Raw genomic sequence first — 15,489 nt, 5'->3', positions numbered from 1 at the left:
GTACCCTCCCAGAGCAGCTGGTCCCCATTTCCACGGTGCCCTGGCCTGTGTTTACAAGGCAGCTTTCTTTCCTGCAGTACCAACTGTGTGCAGAGCAGCCGGAAACTCCCCTAACACTGCTGGGCAGGCGGGGGCTGGCACTTGGGGAGGTTGAGCCAGGAAAGGATTAGTAACCAGGCAGCGGGTGGCTCAGAGCTGTGTGCCTGGGTGAGCGGGTGGTGTTAAGTGGAAGGCGCTTGGCAGCATGGCCTGCCACTCCCCACTGAGCAGCAAGCAAGAGGTTGGGGCGGGGCGACTGCCCCAGTAGCGGGTGGGGTGGGTGGGTGGGGGTGGAAGGATGTGAGCAGCGTCTGTACCCCTGGGACAGTCACAGTGACATCTGTTTGTTACCCTGAAGTGGAGACACAGAGGTCTGGTAGCACCTGTGCTCTGGGAAGCAGGCATGCAGGGGGCCATGGCCACTGAGGACCTCGGCCCTGGAGGGTGGAGGTGCAGACATGCTGGCTAGTGGTCACCAGCCCAGCAGCTTAGGACAGGAAGCCATCTGACGGGAAGCACCGACTGCCAGCCCCACGTGGGGCCCCAGAGCCGTTGGGGGGTGGGCTGGGGAGACAGAACTAATCTAAAGAGCATCAGGACAGCTCCCGCCAGAAGGTGACCTTGTGTGCTGAGACAGCTGCCACCCGCGCGGGGCACCTTTGGGGCACAAAGTGAAGGCCAGTGGGCCACTGCCGGCCAGTTTGTGGGAAACCTGCCAATGCTATCCCTGTGGCTCGCCCTGCTGTCCCCATGGGGGGCCCACTCTTCTCTCTAATCCCTTCCTTCCCTTTGCAGCTCAGGCTCCCAGAACAGGTGAGTGACAGACGACGGGCTGGGTTGTGCTGGATGTTCACTCTGACCGTGGCGCTTCTAGCTGGCTGCCTGTGGCCCAAATCTTTCTCACTGGCCATCTCCTCGGATCTGGGAAAGGTCCTGAGAGGTAGTCTCCCTGGCTCCCCTTTCTCAGCCAGACCTGATATCCATGGCACCTCATCTCCCTGCCTCCTCCTGCCACGTGGAGAATTCTGATTTTAATGTGAGCAGGAGCTCATCTGCACAGAGAAAACCAGAGTTGGCCTGGATAAGGTGATCATACCCGTGGCTCTGCCTGGGGGTCCATGAGCACTCTAAGACCCTCACATTCCCACTGTCACAGTTCACCTGACACCCGGACCCTCTTCCAAGTGCACCCTCGTCAATTCTTTGCTCCTTATGTACCTGCAGGGGCTCACCCTGATACCCAGGGCAGCGAAGAGTTCTGAGCCACTTCCAACTCACTTCCTTTGTTGCCTGTGCTTTTGACGAGCCAGGGCCAGAGAGGCCACGTGGAGCTGTCGTTCTCCATATGTTTTCTCTGCCCTGGGCTTTCTGGAAGCCTGAGGGAGGAAGGGCTTAGAAGAGCAACCTGGGCCACACGTTTCCCAAGGGTGCCAGGGTCTCCCTCAGAACTTACAGAGAACAGGGGTCATGTTATAACTAAAGTGTTTATTTCCATTCAATGCACTAACTGATTGCTCTGCTCGGGTGTCTGCGTTGGCTCACAGGAGGGAGTCTGTGGCCAGATCCCTGGCTGAGGGCTTCCCCATGGCCAAGACCTTTAGGCCCAGCAAAGGTCTGGTGGGGGGAAGGAGGTGGGAGAGAAATCACACACTTTCTCTCCAGGGAAGGGAAGGAGCATGCTTGCCCGCGTCTCTGAGCGCACCCTCTGGAGGGCAGGGTATCACAGTGAATGATCCGGGTCCTGGCCTCCGATGCAGCCTGGTTTAGGCTCCCAGAGGCAAAACTGGGTTTTGGCCGTCTGAGGGCACTCAGGAGCCTCAAAGGGGCCTGTTTGCCTGGGAAGTACTAGATCGATTGGGGCAGGAGAGTGGGAAGTGGGCAAGGACTTCCAGTCCTGCAGCCTCAGAGCCCACTTCCTCCTCAATCTGTCACTTCCGTCAACAGTCCTGGAGTGGAAGGCTCCTCCACCTTGGCGCCTCCCCCTCCACACCCAAATCTCACTCCAGTCTCTGAATGGCCCAGATGGCCCCGTGGCAGTTGGCTTTGGTGAGGCCTGGTGGCAGGTAGGAGGAGGGAAGAGTGTCAATGAAAACGGTATAAAAAATCCAGAAATGTGCATATAAAATCTTGCCCTTGGTGTATTGCCTAAGTCAGTAAGCAGAAAGCACCTTCTTCCTGGAGAAGGATCAAGTCCTCAAAAGGTAGGAAATGTCAAAGTGTCACTTCATTGTCATTAAAAAAAAAAAAAAAAAACAACCCAACAAACAAATCCCCTAAACCAAAACCACCCTGACCAAAATACCCCCGAGTCCACAAATTGCTGTAAACAAACCCAGATGCAGGATCAACCCTTCTCAGCGGCAGTTGGAGCTGACGGCAGTCACTGCAGTATCAGTCCTTGAGGCGGGGGCTGGCGGGAGCGGGCACCAGGCCGGTCGGGCCGCCGGGCTGTGCGCGTGATAGTACCTGGAGCTGCAGACCCGGGGGCGGCATCCTCAGGAAGGCTGACCTTTCTGACGTCCCCGCGTTCTCCCTGACCCAGAAGGACAAAAGCCCCTTTCAGCCCCATGAGCCGACAGGAGAAACGGTGTCTTTCATTGGAGTTTCTAAAATATTCGCCAAAGACAGAAAAATTCTTCTGTTTGCCCAGTGGTGGCGGGAATAGATTTTCCCAGAGGGGTTCCTGGGGTGGCTGCCTGTCCATCTGTCCTGTCCTCCAGGCACTTGGTTGTTGACTGAGGCCTAGAGGAGCATCAGGGACAGGAGCCAAGGGTGGCCCCTGTCTCTCCCCTTCACATTTGTTTTTCTGAAAGTGTTTCTTGGCTCTGGCCAGGTCACCTTCCCAGAGGGAGTTGGAGAGAAACTGCTTTTGGTGTCCGATTGGACACATCGCATGAATCTCCCAAGCCCTTTTTTATCCCCCCGCAAGAACAGTCATTGCTTTCCTTATGAGAATCCTCTTTAAAAAATATTCCTTGTATTTCCCGCCCCCTCCCAGGATCTGTTTTCTTTTTTCCCATTCCCTTTTTATTTCCGTCGCTTGAGTTGCATGTTTTCATGGTGATGTCTCGTGGCTGGTGCCGCTTGGTTCTTCCCGTGGCCCGTGGCCTTCTGGCGGGTGGCTGGCCCTGCAGTGGATGAAGCACCAGGAGGGCCGGCGCACGTGGGGCAGAGGGGGCGGGGCTTGGAGGAAGAGGTGAGCCGAGGCAGGTGAATGTCAAACCTCCACAGACTGAATCTGGTTCATCTGCGCCCGCATCACCTGGATACTGTTCAGGATTTTTTTCTGGTGGCCAGCCAAAGTGACCCCAACCCGGAGAATGTCCCTTTGGGAGAGAAGCACGTGTGTTAGGGAAATGTGCAGGTGAAGGAGCCCTGTGCCTGGTAGAGAGCTGCCTGGGCTTCCCCGGGAGGAAGACGGCAAAGCAAGGAGTACTGGGGAGTGTGGAGTGCAGAGTGGGCAGGCAGCCACAGCTGGAGGGAGTGACTATGGTGTGAGGTGGAAGAGCACGTGAGTAGGAATCAGGGTCCCTAGGGGGCCTTCTCTCCCCTGCTATGGTGAAGGGGAAGCCAGCTTACATTTTCTTTTGTTTTCTTTTTTGAAACAGAGTCTCGCTCTGTCGCCTAGGCTACAGTGCAGTGGCATGATCTCAGCTCACTGCAACCTCCACCTCCCCGGTTCAAGCAATTTCCCTGCTTCAGCCTCCTGAGTAGCTGGCATTACAGGCACATGCCACCACGCCCGGCTAATTTTTTGCATTTTAGTAGAGATGGGGTTTCACCATGTTGGTCAGGCTGGTCTTGAACTCCTGACCTTGTGATCTGCCCGCCTTGGACTCCCAAAGTGCTAGGATTACAGGTGTGAGCAACTGTGCCCGGCTGCCAGCTTGCATTTTATAAGCACCCACTTCCTTTATATCTCCCTCAACCTTCCTACCAACCCCCAGTTCGTAGGTGAGAAAACGGAGGCTAAGGGAGGTGCTATGATTTGACCAAGGTCACAGAGCTTGTAGGTGGCAGGTAGACCTGGGTATCAGTCCACAGGTGACTCCGAAGTTGGCTATCTTGCCCCTTGGTCCCTGCTTCCCTATTGGGACATGATCTATTCCTCACCCTCCAGATCACCCCACTTGGCTGGTGGGGCCGGTGGAGAGGGGGTGCTAAGGTGATGAGCAGAGGTGGCTGGGCACTTACTCCATCATCATCTGAGACACGACGTCAAAGGAGGTGAAGCCAGCATTGGCGAAGCTCTCCTTGTACTGCCCCATCTTGATGGCCTCCAGCCACTCGTCCACCGTGTTAAAGCTGGTGTAGTCGGGGATCGTGCGGTCCAGCAGCGGCAGGTTGATGCTGGGGTTGGGGGTGGGTGACAGAGATGGTCAGGGCACCTGTTTGCAGGGAGCGTGCAGGGACATGCCTGTAGGCTGCGTATGCATGAATGTGCACGTGTGCATCCATTTACGTGAACATGAACACAGGCGAAGGGGTATGTACGTGAGTATTTCTGCATGAATGCGGGCATGGGTTTGAACCTGTGGAAACATGCATGCATATATATGTGAGCATGTGAGAGCGAGTGTGCAGAACTCAAAGCTGGGGCCAACTGGGAAGTCTAGGGAAGGCACTGCAGGGATGGCCGAGAGGCTGGACCTCGGGAGTGAGGAGGGGAAGATGCAGCTCCATGCTTATTTTCAGGAGGAGGGATTTCAGCTAGACTAACTATGCTGGTTATTCAGTTTCCTCTCCCAGTGCCATTCTCCATCCTTCCCCACTCTGGTTTGTGCTATAGGAAGCTCACCTTCTGGACTGTCCAGAGACTGTATTTCCAAAGCCCAGCTAAGGCTGGTGGCGCTAATGGGAATGACTTCTTGGCTGGCAAGGAGTGAAATGGCTCTCATGAGGTTTAAAGCTCAGAGGGATTTGATCTGGAGAGTTAGGGGTGGCTGACATAGGGTCATGGTGAGGAGAGACAGGCAGAGGGAAGCACGATGGTCTCCCGCTCATAAGAACGTGCTCTCTGGCTACAGCCAGCCCTAGATCCTAAGGATACCTGACCAGACGCCCCTCTGAAACCCTGTGGGGTTGTGGGTCCTGAGGAGTAAGTGTGTGCAGGGGCAGCAGTGTGACCTGTGACAGCCACCCGGGGAAGGCAGAGGAGAGCTGCTGCCCCACAGAGCCTGCCCTGGGAGGCTTGAGCCTTGAGGAGAAGTGAGGTACCAGGTCCCCGGGCGAACACCCCTCAGGCTGAGCCTGTCTCTCAGGCATGGGGATGCTGACTCAGTGTACAGGCACAGATGGGTGTATGGTGAGTACAAACTTCTGAATGGTTGTGTGTGCAGGTGCCTATGGATGTGTGTAGGTGTGAGAGCCTGAGACTGTGTGTGAACAGTCATGAGTGTTTGTGCCTAATTGTGTGTTCATCTGCGCATGTAGGACTGGACCTGTGTGAGCATGTGTGTGATGAGGATATAAATGGAAGTTAGAGGGTCCAGGTTTGAGTATGAGGGTAGCTAGGAAGGAAACTTAGTGACAGGCATATCTATTCACCAACTAAGATTCTGGATCCTTTGTAATTTTTTTTTTTTTTTTTTTTAGATGGAGTTTCGCTCTTGCTTCTCAGGCTGGAGTGCAATGGCATGATCTCAGCTCATGGCAACCTCTGCCTCCTGGGTTCAAGCGATTCTCCTGCCTTAGCCTCCTGAGTAGCTGGGATTACAGATGCACACCACTAGGGGCCGGCTAATTTTTTTTTTTTTTTTTTTTTTTTTTTGAGATGGAGTCTTGCTCTGTCGCCCAGGTTGAAGTGCAGTGGTGCAATCTCGGCTCACTGCAAGCTCGGCCTCCTGGGTTCACGCCATTCTCCTGCCTCAGCCTCCCGAGTAGCCGGGACTACAGGTGCGTGCCACCACGACTGGCTAATTTTTTTGTATTTTTAGTAGAGATGGGGTTTCACAGTGTTAGCCCGGATGGTCTCGATCTCCTGACCTCGTGATCCACCCGCCTCGGCCTCCCAAAGTGCTGGGATTACAGGCGTGAGCCACTGCGCCCGGCCAATTTTTGTATTTTTTAGTAGAGAAGGGGTTTCATCATGTTGGCCAGGCTGGTCTCGAACTTCTGTCCTCAGGTGATCCACCCACTTCAGCCTCCCAAAGTGCTGGGATTGCAGGCGTGAGCCACCTCGCCCGGCCTTCCTTTGGTAATTTTTCTTCCTGGTCTCTCTGACCACACTTTAAAAGATGCCTCCTCTGCCACCCACAGGGTATGTGTCCTTTTCTTCCTCTGGGCAGTCTGTGTCCTCTGCTCTCCTGCACCCCTAAGGCAGGGCAGGTACCCAGCAAACACTAGTCCTGTTCTTTCCCATCCCAAGCTGCAGTAAGGAAGAGCATCGCCTGAAGTGGGGGGGGGCCGAAGCGATGGGAGAGGGGAAGAAGGGCAGGGCCTGGCTGGGGCGGGGCCAGGGCAGGGTCTTACCCAGAGGAGAGGGGCGCCATGGCTTTGAGGCTGTTGGGATTGCGGATCATCTTGTCTAGCGTGTTGACAATTTGGCCGAATTTGGGCCGGTGGTTGCGGTCCTTCTGCCAACAGTCCAGCATGAGTTGGTGCAGGGCGCTTGGGCAGTCCATGGGCGGCGGCAGCCGATAGTCCTGCTCAATGGCATTGATTACCTGGGACAATGCAGGAGTGGAGAGGGGTTGGGTGGATGGGCTGAGGGCATCTACCCTCTGCCAGGCCCATCTTGCCCCCAGTACATTGCATGTCTGACCTACTCAGTTGCTGTGGCAACCAACCAGTTTCACCTCCTGGAGGCAGCCCCAGGGACGGGATGACCTGGGTTTCTACCATCTAGACCTTTAATCTGACATGGCAGCTGGGTTCTTGCCCCACCCTCTGCCAATCTTGGGAAATCCAGAGCCCCGAGATAGCTTCTCCCCAGGGTCCACCAAGATGACCCTCCAGTGCCTGGTTCCGCCAGCTCCTCCCTCTTTCCCGTCTGTGAGCCCCTCTTGGCTTGGATGGCCCCAAGGCCTCCCCTCTCTGCCTCCTTGCTTGACCCCATGTGGCCACATGCTTGATTTTAGTGCCATTTACAGCTCTAGGTATGAGATACCTCCCCCTCATCAGGCCCACACCATGGCCTCAAGCCTGGCTGGGGCCCCCTCCCACCATCTCCACCTGCTTCTCTGTCAAGGAAATGCTCCCAAACACCCCTCTCAGCCTGTCCTGCCGCCACAGCCAGATTCACCTTCCACAGCTCGACTGTGGGTCACCCTTCTCGTGTAAGAAGTTTCTTCGAGTCCTTCCTGTCTGCATTTTTGCTAATGGAAACCCTCTGGTTTGGGTTCAACCCCGCACTGGCCCACCTCAGCCTTTGCACATGCTGTTCTTTCCCACTGGAAGCTCTCAAGTCTCCACGTCCTGCGACTGTTCGAACCCCACTTATCCTGCGATCACCTCCTGTCTGATCTTGCCCATGCTGCCGGTGCCTCAGTGCCTCCAGGGCTACTCCGATTTAGCACCTGATCTTAAAAGCTCCTGATCACAACATCCGGTTCCCTGAATAATCGTCTTGTCCCCCAGTTAGGTGGTAAACACCTGAAGGGCAGATGTGGTCTCATTTGGGGCTGGCCACAGGTGCATGCGTTCTGAAGACACACTGATGTGTGGATGAGTGGCCTTTCCTACTCCCTACCGCCTGGAGAGTCCAGGGTCCTGTGCGGACATTCGAATCAGCCACCATCGGGCTGGCAGCTACCCTGGGAGCCAGGCCCATGATCTCAGAAGCCTATGTCACACACTCTGGGAGACTGGCACAAGGCCAGGAGCCCCGATCTTCCCTCTCCCATCTGGTGGGCCGGAGAGGTCTTGCCCATCCCCTTGGAGACTTACATCCTGGTTGGTCATGTCCCAGTAGGGCCGCTCCCCGTAGGACATCACCTCCCACATGACGATGCCATAGCTCCACACATCACTGGCCGAGGTGAACTTCCGGTACTGGATGGCTTCCGGGGCTGTCCAGCGAATGGGGATCTTTCCGCCCTGGGAGACAGAATGAGGAGGGTTCGTGGGTGGGAGGCTGGCCTGTCTGACCTCTTCTCTTAATCCTCCCACTCTGTGCCCTGTGATACCCCAATCTCATGAGGCACCTCATTGTGCCCCAAACTCACCATGCAGCTTCAGACCACTGGGCATTTGCACCAGCTGCACCCTCTGCATGAAGTGCCTTTTACCATTCTGCCATCTGGAAACCTCCTTCTCATCCTCAAGTCCCTCCAAAAGCTTTTCTGAGCTCCCAAAGGATTGTCAGCTGCCCTCAATCCCACAGCTGTGACTTACGCCTCCCCATCAAGGAGGCACGTCTCACACAGCACAGTACTGAAGTGACTTGCCTACTTGCACCCGTCTCTGGGCTCTTTGTCCTTCCAGTTTAAAACTTTCAACAACCCCTGCTGCTTTCAGGAGAGAGGCCTGAACCTGGGCATTCCAGGAGCTCCAAGGTCCAGCCCTGCCTACCTCTCCAGCACTACTGCTCACTACCACTGCCCCTACAGCCTGTATTCCAGTCGCAGGACTTTGCCATGAGAACATGGCATTTGACAAACATTTCTGGGCCCTTCCGCTCTCAGCTCAGATATCAACCTCTCCAGCAAGCCTTCCTCTGCCTCCAAGGCTGCCTGTCCTGGCTTACAGCCCTGTCACGCCACATGGCTCTGCACATGTGTTCCCCATCAGTGTGGGAGTTGCAAGAGGGCAGGAGCTGTGGTTCCTGTCTCCCTGTCTCCAGGGCCCAGGACAGTGCTTGGCCCAGTTGGGCGTTAGTGAAATTGTCTTGCAGGGAGAGAGATGGCCACTCAGGCCTCTCTTCTCTGGCTCTGGGACTCCGGTGTTTCCTGCCTCCATCTTACCAGGGCACTGGTGTAGGTGGGGTCTGAGGTATCGTCCTCTAGAAAGCGTGAGAGCCCAAAGTCCGACACCTTGCAGACCAGGTTGCTGTTGACGAGGATGTTGCGGGCAGCCAGGTCACGGTGCACATAGTTCATGTCTGCCAGGTACTTCATGCCGGCTGCAATGCCCCGAAGCATGCCCACCAGCTGGATGACTGTGAACTGCCCATCGTTTTGCTGTGGGAGAAGTGGAGAAAACATAGAGTGAACAGAACAGGCATCAGGGCTCTGCATCATCCTCACAATGGGAAACCAGAGCAGGGCCCTGCCAGCCTGGCTCTAGGTTCCTTGGGGAAGGACTCAGATGCTTCGGGACCCTGGAGAGGCCCATCAGAGGCCAACTTCAGGGTGGTGGTGAGAACACAGGCTTTGAAGCAGATACACTTGGTTTGACTCTGGCTTTGTTCCTTCTTGGCTGTGTGACCTTGGACATGTAACCTAACATCTTTGAGTCTCAGTTTCCTCTTCTGTGTGTTAAATGGGCCTAAATCACACCCATCTCCCAGGGCTATTCTGGCTTAAACAAGAAGGTACATGGAAGGTGCCTGGCACATGTTAGGTGCTTCACAAATATTTACTGAATAGCAGCTGATCCAATGGCCTGCTTCTGATGCCCAGTCTGGTGCTATGTCTGGTTGGTTGACTGTGGTCTCCTGGGAGACCTTGACATTTTCCTCTGTTGGCCTTGAACTCCTCCCACCAGCCTATAGAGCTTTGGAGAACTCCAAAATCTGGTGAAAACCCTGGATGAGAGGTCAAGACACTTGATTCCAGTCCAGGCCTCATCTTGACCCTCTGGGTGACTCTGGGCAAATCCAACCTCTCTTTGAGCCCGTTTTCTTCGGTGCACAATGAGAAGGCTGGCTAAGAGCAGGAATGGAAACAGATTTAAGATGTGTGCCAACTCTGATCAACTGATTGTGGCTTCCTGGGGAACCATACTGAGAAGAATTCTGGGACTGCTTCTGGGCTTAGTGGATGAGAGTGCTGGGATTGATTAGCAGTGCCTGCCACGGGTAAGGGAATGGAAAGTGACAGCCTACAAGCCATTCCTGACCTAGAGCTTTTCCAAGACCGCTTCAGGCTCTGAGAGTCTGAAGCTGTGTCCATCATTCCTTTCCTGCCCCATTCATGGGCCCCTGGCCCTCTTGGCTTCCCCTACCCGGAGAAAGGAATCCAGGGAGCCATTCTCCATGAACTCAGTGATGATCATCACAGGCGTGCTCTTGGTCACGACACCCTCCAGGTGGATGACGTTGGGATGGTCGAACTGGCCCATGATGGAGGCTTCGCTCAGGAAGTCCCGGCGCTGCTTCTCCGTGTAGCCTGACTTGAGCGTCTTGATGGCCACAAAGATCTCTCTCTTGCCTGGCAGCTTCAGGTGGCCACTGCAGACCTCTCCAAACTCCCCTGAGACAGAAACACCAAGACAGGCAGAATGTCACTTGCCAGGTGGAAGGGCCACCTCCCTGTTCCCTGTCACATCCACTCACAGGGCCTGCATGTACATTTTCTTCTCAATGGCCCACTCATCCTTGCAGACACCAAACCCCTTCAAGAATGTCAGGGGTCCAGAAAAGTCCCAGCCACCTCCCAGCCCTGTGCCTCAGTTTCCTCTTTTGTCAGTGAGGTGATTTTACTGGATGACCTTTGAGGGCCCTTCTTTCATGGTCATTCTGAACCTTCAGGCCTTGGGCGGGGGGGTCCTTTGAGGCCCCTGTCTCACATCCTACCTTCTGCCCCAAGGGTACACATTGGGGTGGTCTCGCCGCCCATGGCTAAGGCCATAGTACATGTGAAGGTACCAGCCACCTACCTGCTCCGATCACCTGCTCAATTTTGACACAGGAGATGTCAATTTCCTTGGCAAATTCCCGGACTGCCTCGTTGGGGTCCTCATAGGTGAAAGGGTCGATGTAGATCTTCATGCCTGGGGTCACTGGGGGACAAGACCAGGCTCTGTCATATGGACTGACTCAAGATGCACACAAAAGGAAAAGCAGGAGCCAGTCCCTCTGTGGAGGGAAATCCACTCCCATGTGGCCCCCATAAGAACTGGGCAACTCCCTGCAGGTCACTTGACCCCTCTGGGTCTTACTGAGCAGATAGGCGTGAACTGAGTAGGAGGTGAGGAGAACAGAGACCAGCAGGGGTGGCAGATAGGTCTTAGCTCTTGTTCCAACTCTCATTGATCAGCAGTGGTTTTCTGGAGCAGCTGAGGCTGGCAGAACTGATAAGCAATGTCTGTTACGGGCATGGGCACACAAGGATAAATGGAAAGATAGGTGATAGAGAATCAAGGGGTGCAAAGTAAAGGAAGAGGGGGGCAAAAAGGAAGGGAGCAAATTGGAACTAAAATACAGAAAGATCAGGCAATAGACCATGTTGTCCTTGGAGTTCTGCTACGGAGAGCTCCTCCTTGTCTCTCCAGGCCTAACTCCAGGCCTAATTCAAGCCTCCTCTTCCCCCAGGGGGAAGCTGCCCCAACTTCCCAAACGGGCCCCCAGAGCCTGGGGCTGCCCCACTCACCAGGGACTGAGTATCCACAGCTGCTGGGCCACCTCCCCGGTCCCCCACTAGCCAAGTCTTAACCCCTTCTGGATCCCTGATTTTCTGGTAATCAACATGAGGCTAGACATCGGGCATTTGATTCCTGATCTGATGCATATTTTAATTTTATTATTATTGTTATTATTTGCTCTCCCTCTCTTCTGTCCCACACTTATTTTTTTATGCACTAAGAGAAGAAGGTAACCTGGATGTCAAAGACCCAATTCTGAATAGCCAGCACTGAGTCAGCAAAATGCTTGGAAAGAAGGGAAAGATGACCCATCCATCTTCCCCCTTCCAGACAGACAGCTGGTCTTCCAACACCCAGACCTCGCGGTCCAGAGCCCAAACTTTCCTCTGGCTTCTCCAGAATCCTGCTCACATTCTCCTGCCGCTCCAGGAGCTGCAACTTTGGAGGTAGGAGCTCTAGGAGTTGGGAGTTGAAATCCTTGGGTCACCATAAGGCTTGGCTGGTTGGTGCGTGAGGCCATCAACCCTGCTCAGCTGTGTGACCTTGGACATATGAGTTGATACTCTCAGCCTCTATTTTAGGCATTCCAGGAATCTAGGCGTTAGAGTGTGTAACACAGGTGTTGGCGAATTGGCTTACAGCCTATTTTGTAAATAAAGTTTTATTGGAACACAATCATGCTAATTCCTTTGCCTATGGCTGTTATTAAGCTATGACAGCAGAGTTGGGTAGTTACAAGGGAGACCCATAAGGTCTAAAATATTTACTATCTGTCTCCTTACGAAAAATTTGCCAACCGCTGCTATAACACGTGAGCTTTATTTGGGATTATTTGTGTGGGTATTTGTTTAGCTCTTGAGGTCAGGGTTTCTTAATTTGGGTCTGTGAGCTACTTAGCAGTCCTAACTATGGGCAGTAGGAGGTCTGATAACCTCCTGAGATGGGATTCATTTATTATGATTGTCCTTTTCTATTCAAAAAGTAATTCATGCTGCTTCGAAAGTCCAAAAGTTATGGAAATAAATATTGTCAAAAACAAAAGTTCTCAAAAAATCCATCCTCAAGTATAGACCTCTGAATTTTTTTTAATTAAAAATTTTTTTTTCTCTGTCACCCAGGCTGGAGTGCAGTGGCATGATCTCAGCTCACTGCAACCTCCGCCTCCCGGATTCAAGTGATCCTCATCCTCCCACCTTAACCTCCCAAGTAGTTGGGATTACAGCCATGTGCCACAACACCTAGCTTATTTTTTGTATTTTTAATAGAGTTTTAATAGGTTTTGCCATGTTGGCCAGGCTGGTCTCCAACTCCTGACCTCAAGTGATCCACCAGCCTCGGCCTCCCAAAGTGCTGGGATTATAGGCGTGAGCCACTGTGCCTGGCCTGACCTCTGGACTTTTAATAATTTTATACGTGTATCTGTTTTTCTGGCCATAGGCTCCAAAACTTTCAGCAGAGTCTCCCAGGAGTCTGAGGCCCCCAAAGAGGTTAAGAACCACCATCCAAGACTGTTGAGTGCTTGGGAGGAGGAAATGGACACTTTTTTTTTTTTCCCCTGATTTCTCCCTCCCCTGGCAAACTGCATAAAGCTCTGCACACAGCAGACACTCAGTGTCTGTAGGGCCGAGCAGAATCCAAATGACACAGATAGAATCATAATAGCAGCTGTCACTTACTGAGCCCTTTGTGCTCAACACCATGCCAGGCTCTTTATATGCCTTATCTCCTCCACTCAAAAACTCTTAGAAGAAAGGACAATTATTCCCATTTCACACATAAGGAAACTGTGGCTCAGAGAGGCTAAGTCATCTGGCCAAGGCCACACAGCTAGCAAATGGCACAGCCAGGATTTGAACCCAGGTCTGTCAGACTTGAGCCTGGGGCCAGTACTCTTAATCACCATGTTCACTGCCTCCTGGATGACATACAACCAGAATCTGGTCCATGCCTCCTTCTGGAGTATTCTGCCATGACCACCTCCTTCCCCATCAGCCTTCTCAGAGCCAGGGCGTCGGCTCCCTGGGGATGCTCTCTTGCTTGCTCAGACTCAATGCACGCCCTGTGGTTCTTGACAACTGGTTTTCAGCCTCCCTCCCAATAGGACTGGGGGAGGCCCTTTCTGATGGGGATGGAGGACAGGAACGGGTTGACTCTGGGAGGTAAGGGGAAGCACAGTAGCTCAAATCCTCCTTGGTCGCCTCCACTGCCAAGCAACTGGATACCATCGCCATGCTGTGGCCAGCAGCACTGGTCAGGAGGGCCTCTGCTGCTTGCAGGACAAAGGTGCATGCCCCTGCCTGGCATTCCCAGCTCTCCATGGATTGGCCTCACTTCCAGCTCCCTGCTCCCTAGATGCCAGCTCACAGGACTTACTGACCCAGGGGTTTCAGACTCACTTCATTATTTCCTGCCTCCATGCTTTTGTTCGTGGTGTGCTCTCTACCTGGAGTACCCTCTCCTCTTTCTTTTTGTGACCAGATCAAATGCCATTGCCTCTGTGAAGACCGCCTGGATCGCTCCAGGGGAGACCTGTACCCTCTCCTCAGGCTCCCACAGTCCTGAGTCCACACCCACTCTTATGACCTTGATGTCTGTTCTGGCTTTTCTACCTTGTACCAAGGTTCCCAGATACGCATGCCCACAGCCCCCTGCCTGTGGAACACTCTGCTGCCTGTGAGGGCTTAGTTTACCCTCTTCCCCAGGAAGACCGAGTCTGTGTCTGTCTTGCTCATGCTGAATCCCAGGGCCTGGCACACAGTGGGTGCCCAATAAGTGCTTACTGAACACATAATGGCATTACTACGTGTCTTGAATGTCTTTGAGAATTTGATGAAAATAATGAATCTGCTCCTTGGAAAAGTATCCCTGTGTGTGCATACTCCCATATTTCACACATAATTTTGGCGTATTCACAGGCCCTTGGAAGCTCTAGGGGTCTTTAGACCCCAAGCTACAAGCCCTTGCTTTAGAATGTTGCCTCTGGAGTACTTATGCGAAGGTGATATACAGTAGATGCTTAATAAACACTTATTGAATATACATTCAGTGTAGATTTACTGGGTGCCAGGCCTTGTTCTGGGCACTTTATAGTTTTTGATCCCATGAATCCTCCTAACAACCCTACCAGGTAAGTGCCATTATTAGGCTGATACCTTATGAAACTGTCAATATTTAACTGTTTCTGACCTACAGAAATAGCAATTTCATTTGGTACAATCCCATATGATGCCTGTTTTTCAGATGAGGAAACTGGCATAAGAAAGGTTAAATGAGTGGGACACGGTGGCTCAAGCTCATAATCCCAGTCCTTTGGGAGGCTGAGGCAAGAGGATTGCCTGAGCCCAGAAGTTCGAGACTGGCCTGGGTAACATGGCAGGAACCCATGTCTATGAAAAATAAATAAGTTAGCCAGGCATGGTGGTGTAGGCTTGTGATCCCAGCTACTTAGGAGGCTGAGGCATGAGGATTGATTGAGCCCAGGAGGTAGAGGCTGCAGTGAGCCGTGTTTGTGCCACTGCATTCCAGTCTGGGTGACAAAGCGAGACCCTGTTATATACACACACACACAGAGGAGGTTAAATGACATCAACACAGCTAATAAATGGCAGAAGTGGGGTTTGAACCTGGGCCGGCTACAGAGTCTCCACTTGTAACCCTCAGGCTGCGTTTCTTCCAGGTACTTCCCCAGTCTGCCTCTTGGAATAGAAGGTGAGTGAGTGTCTGGTGGCCAGAGCCTCCAACAAGCTTGACTCTCAGGAGGGGCACTTGCTGAACCGAGGTCGGGTGAGGACCTCTGTAGGCAAAGGCTACAGAAAATCCTGGGCTGTTGTTTGGATGATTTACGGCTGTCAGCCACTGCCTGTTGCCCTGCCCTCAAATGCGAAATTCACGATGAGGGAAGAGGAACCAGTGTGCCGAGTTCTGGGTCTGAATTCTGGCACTGCTGCTAATTCTGGTCACAAATGAGCTGCTTTGTGAGTCTGAAGC

At 53.3% G+C, this 15,489-nt stretch overlaps 1 protein-coding gene across 4 annotated transcripts in view; it reads right to left on the bottom strand.

Annotated features, from left to right (window-relative positions):
• Positions 1-1,509: 1,509 nt before the first annotated feature.
• Positions 1,510-15,489, bottom strand: part of EPHB2 (EPH receptor B2) — a 205,676-nt gene continuing 191,696 nt past the window's right edge. For all 4 annotated transcript variants that reach the window (XM_050790405.1, XM_050790434.1, XM_050790414.1 and 1 more), the window contains 7 exons: positions 10,798-10,920; positions 10,144-10,391; positions 8,943-9,158; positions 7,927-8,076; positions 6,511-6,704; positions 4,234-4,389; positions 1,510-3,365 (listed from right to left, as the gene is read on the bottom strand). In XM_050790405.1, coding sequence (XP_050646362.1) covers positions 3,257-3,365; positions 4,234-4,389; positions 6,511-6,704; positions 7,927-8,076; positions 8,943-9,158; positions 10,144-10,391; positions 10,798-10,920 — 1,196 coding nt within the window. In that variant the 3' untranslated portion in view covers positions 1,510-3,256. The remainder of the gene's footprint in view (positions 3,366-4,233; positions 4,390-6,510; positions 6,705-7,926; positions 8,077-8,942; positions 9,159-10,143; positions 10,392-10,797; positions 10,921-15,489) is intronic.

The sequence above is a fragment of the Macaca thibetana genome, chromosome 1 (assembly GCF_024542745.1).
Source record: "Macaca thibetana thibetana isolate TM-01 chromosome 1, ASM2454274v1, whole genome shotgun sequence".
Classification (NCBI taxonomy): Eukaryota; Metazoa; Chordata; class Mammalia; order Primates; family Cercopithecidae; genus Macaca; species Macaca thibetana.
The sequence above is the reverse complement of the archived record's forward strand: the minus strand, read 5'-3'. Positions and strand labels throughout refer to the sequence as shown.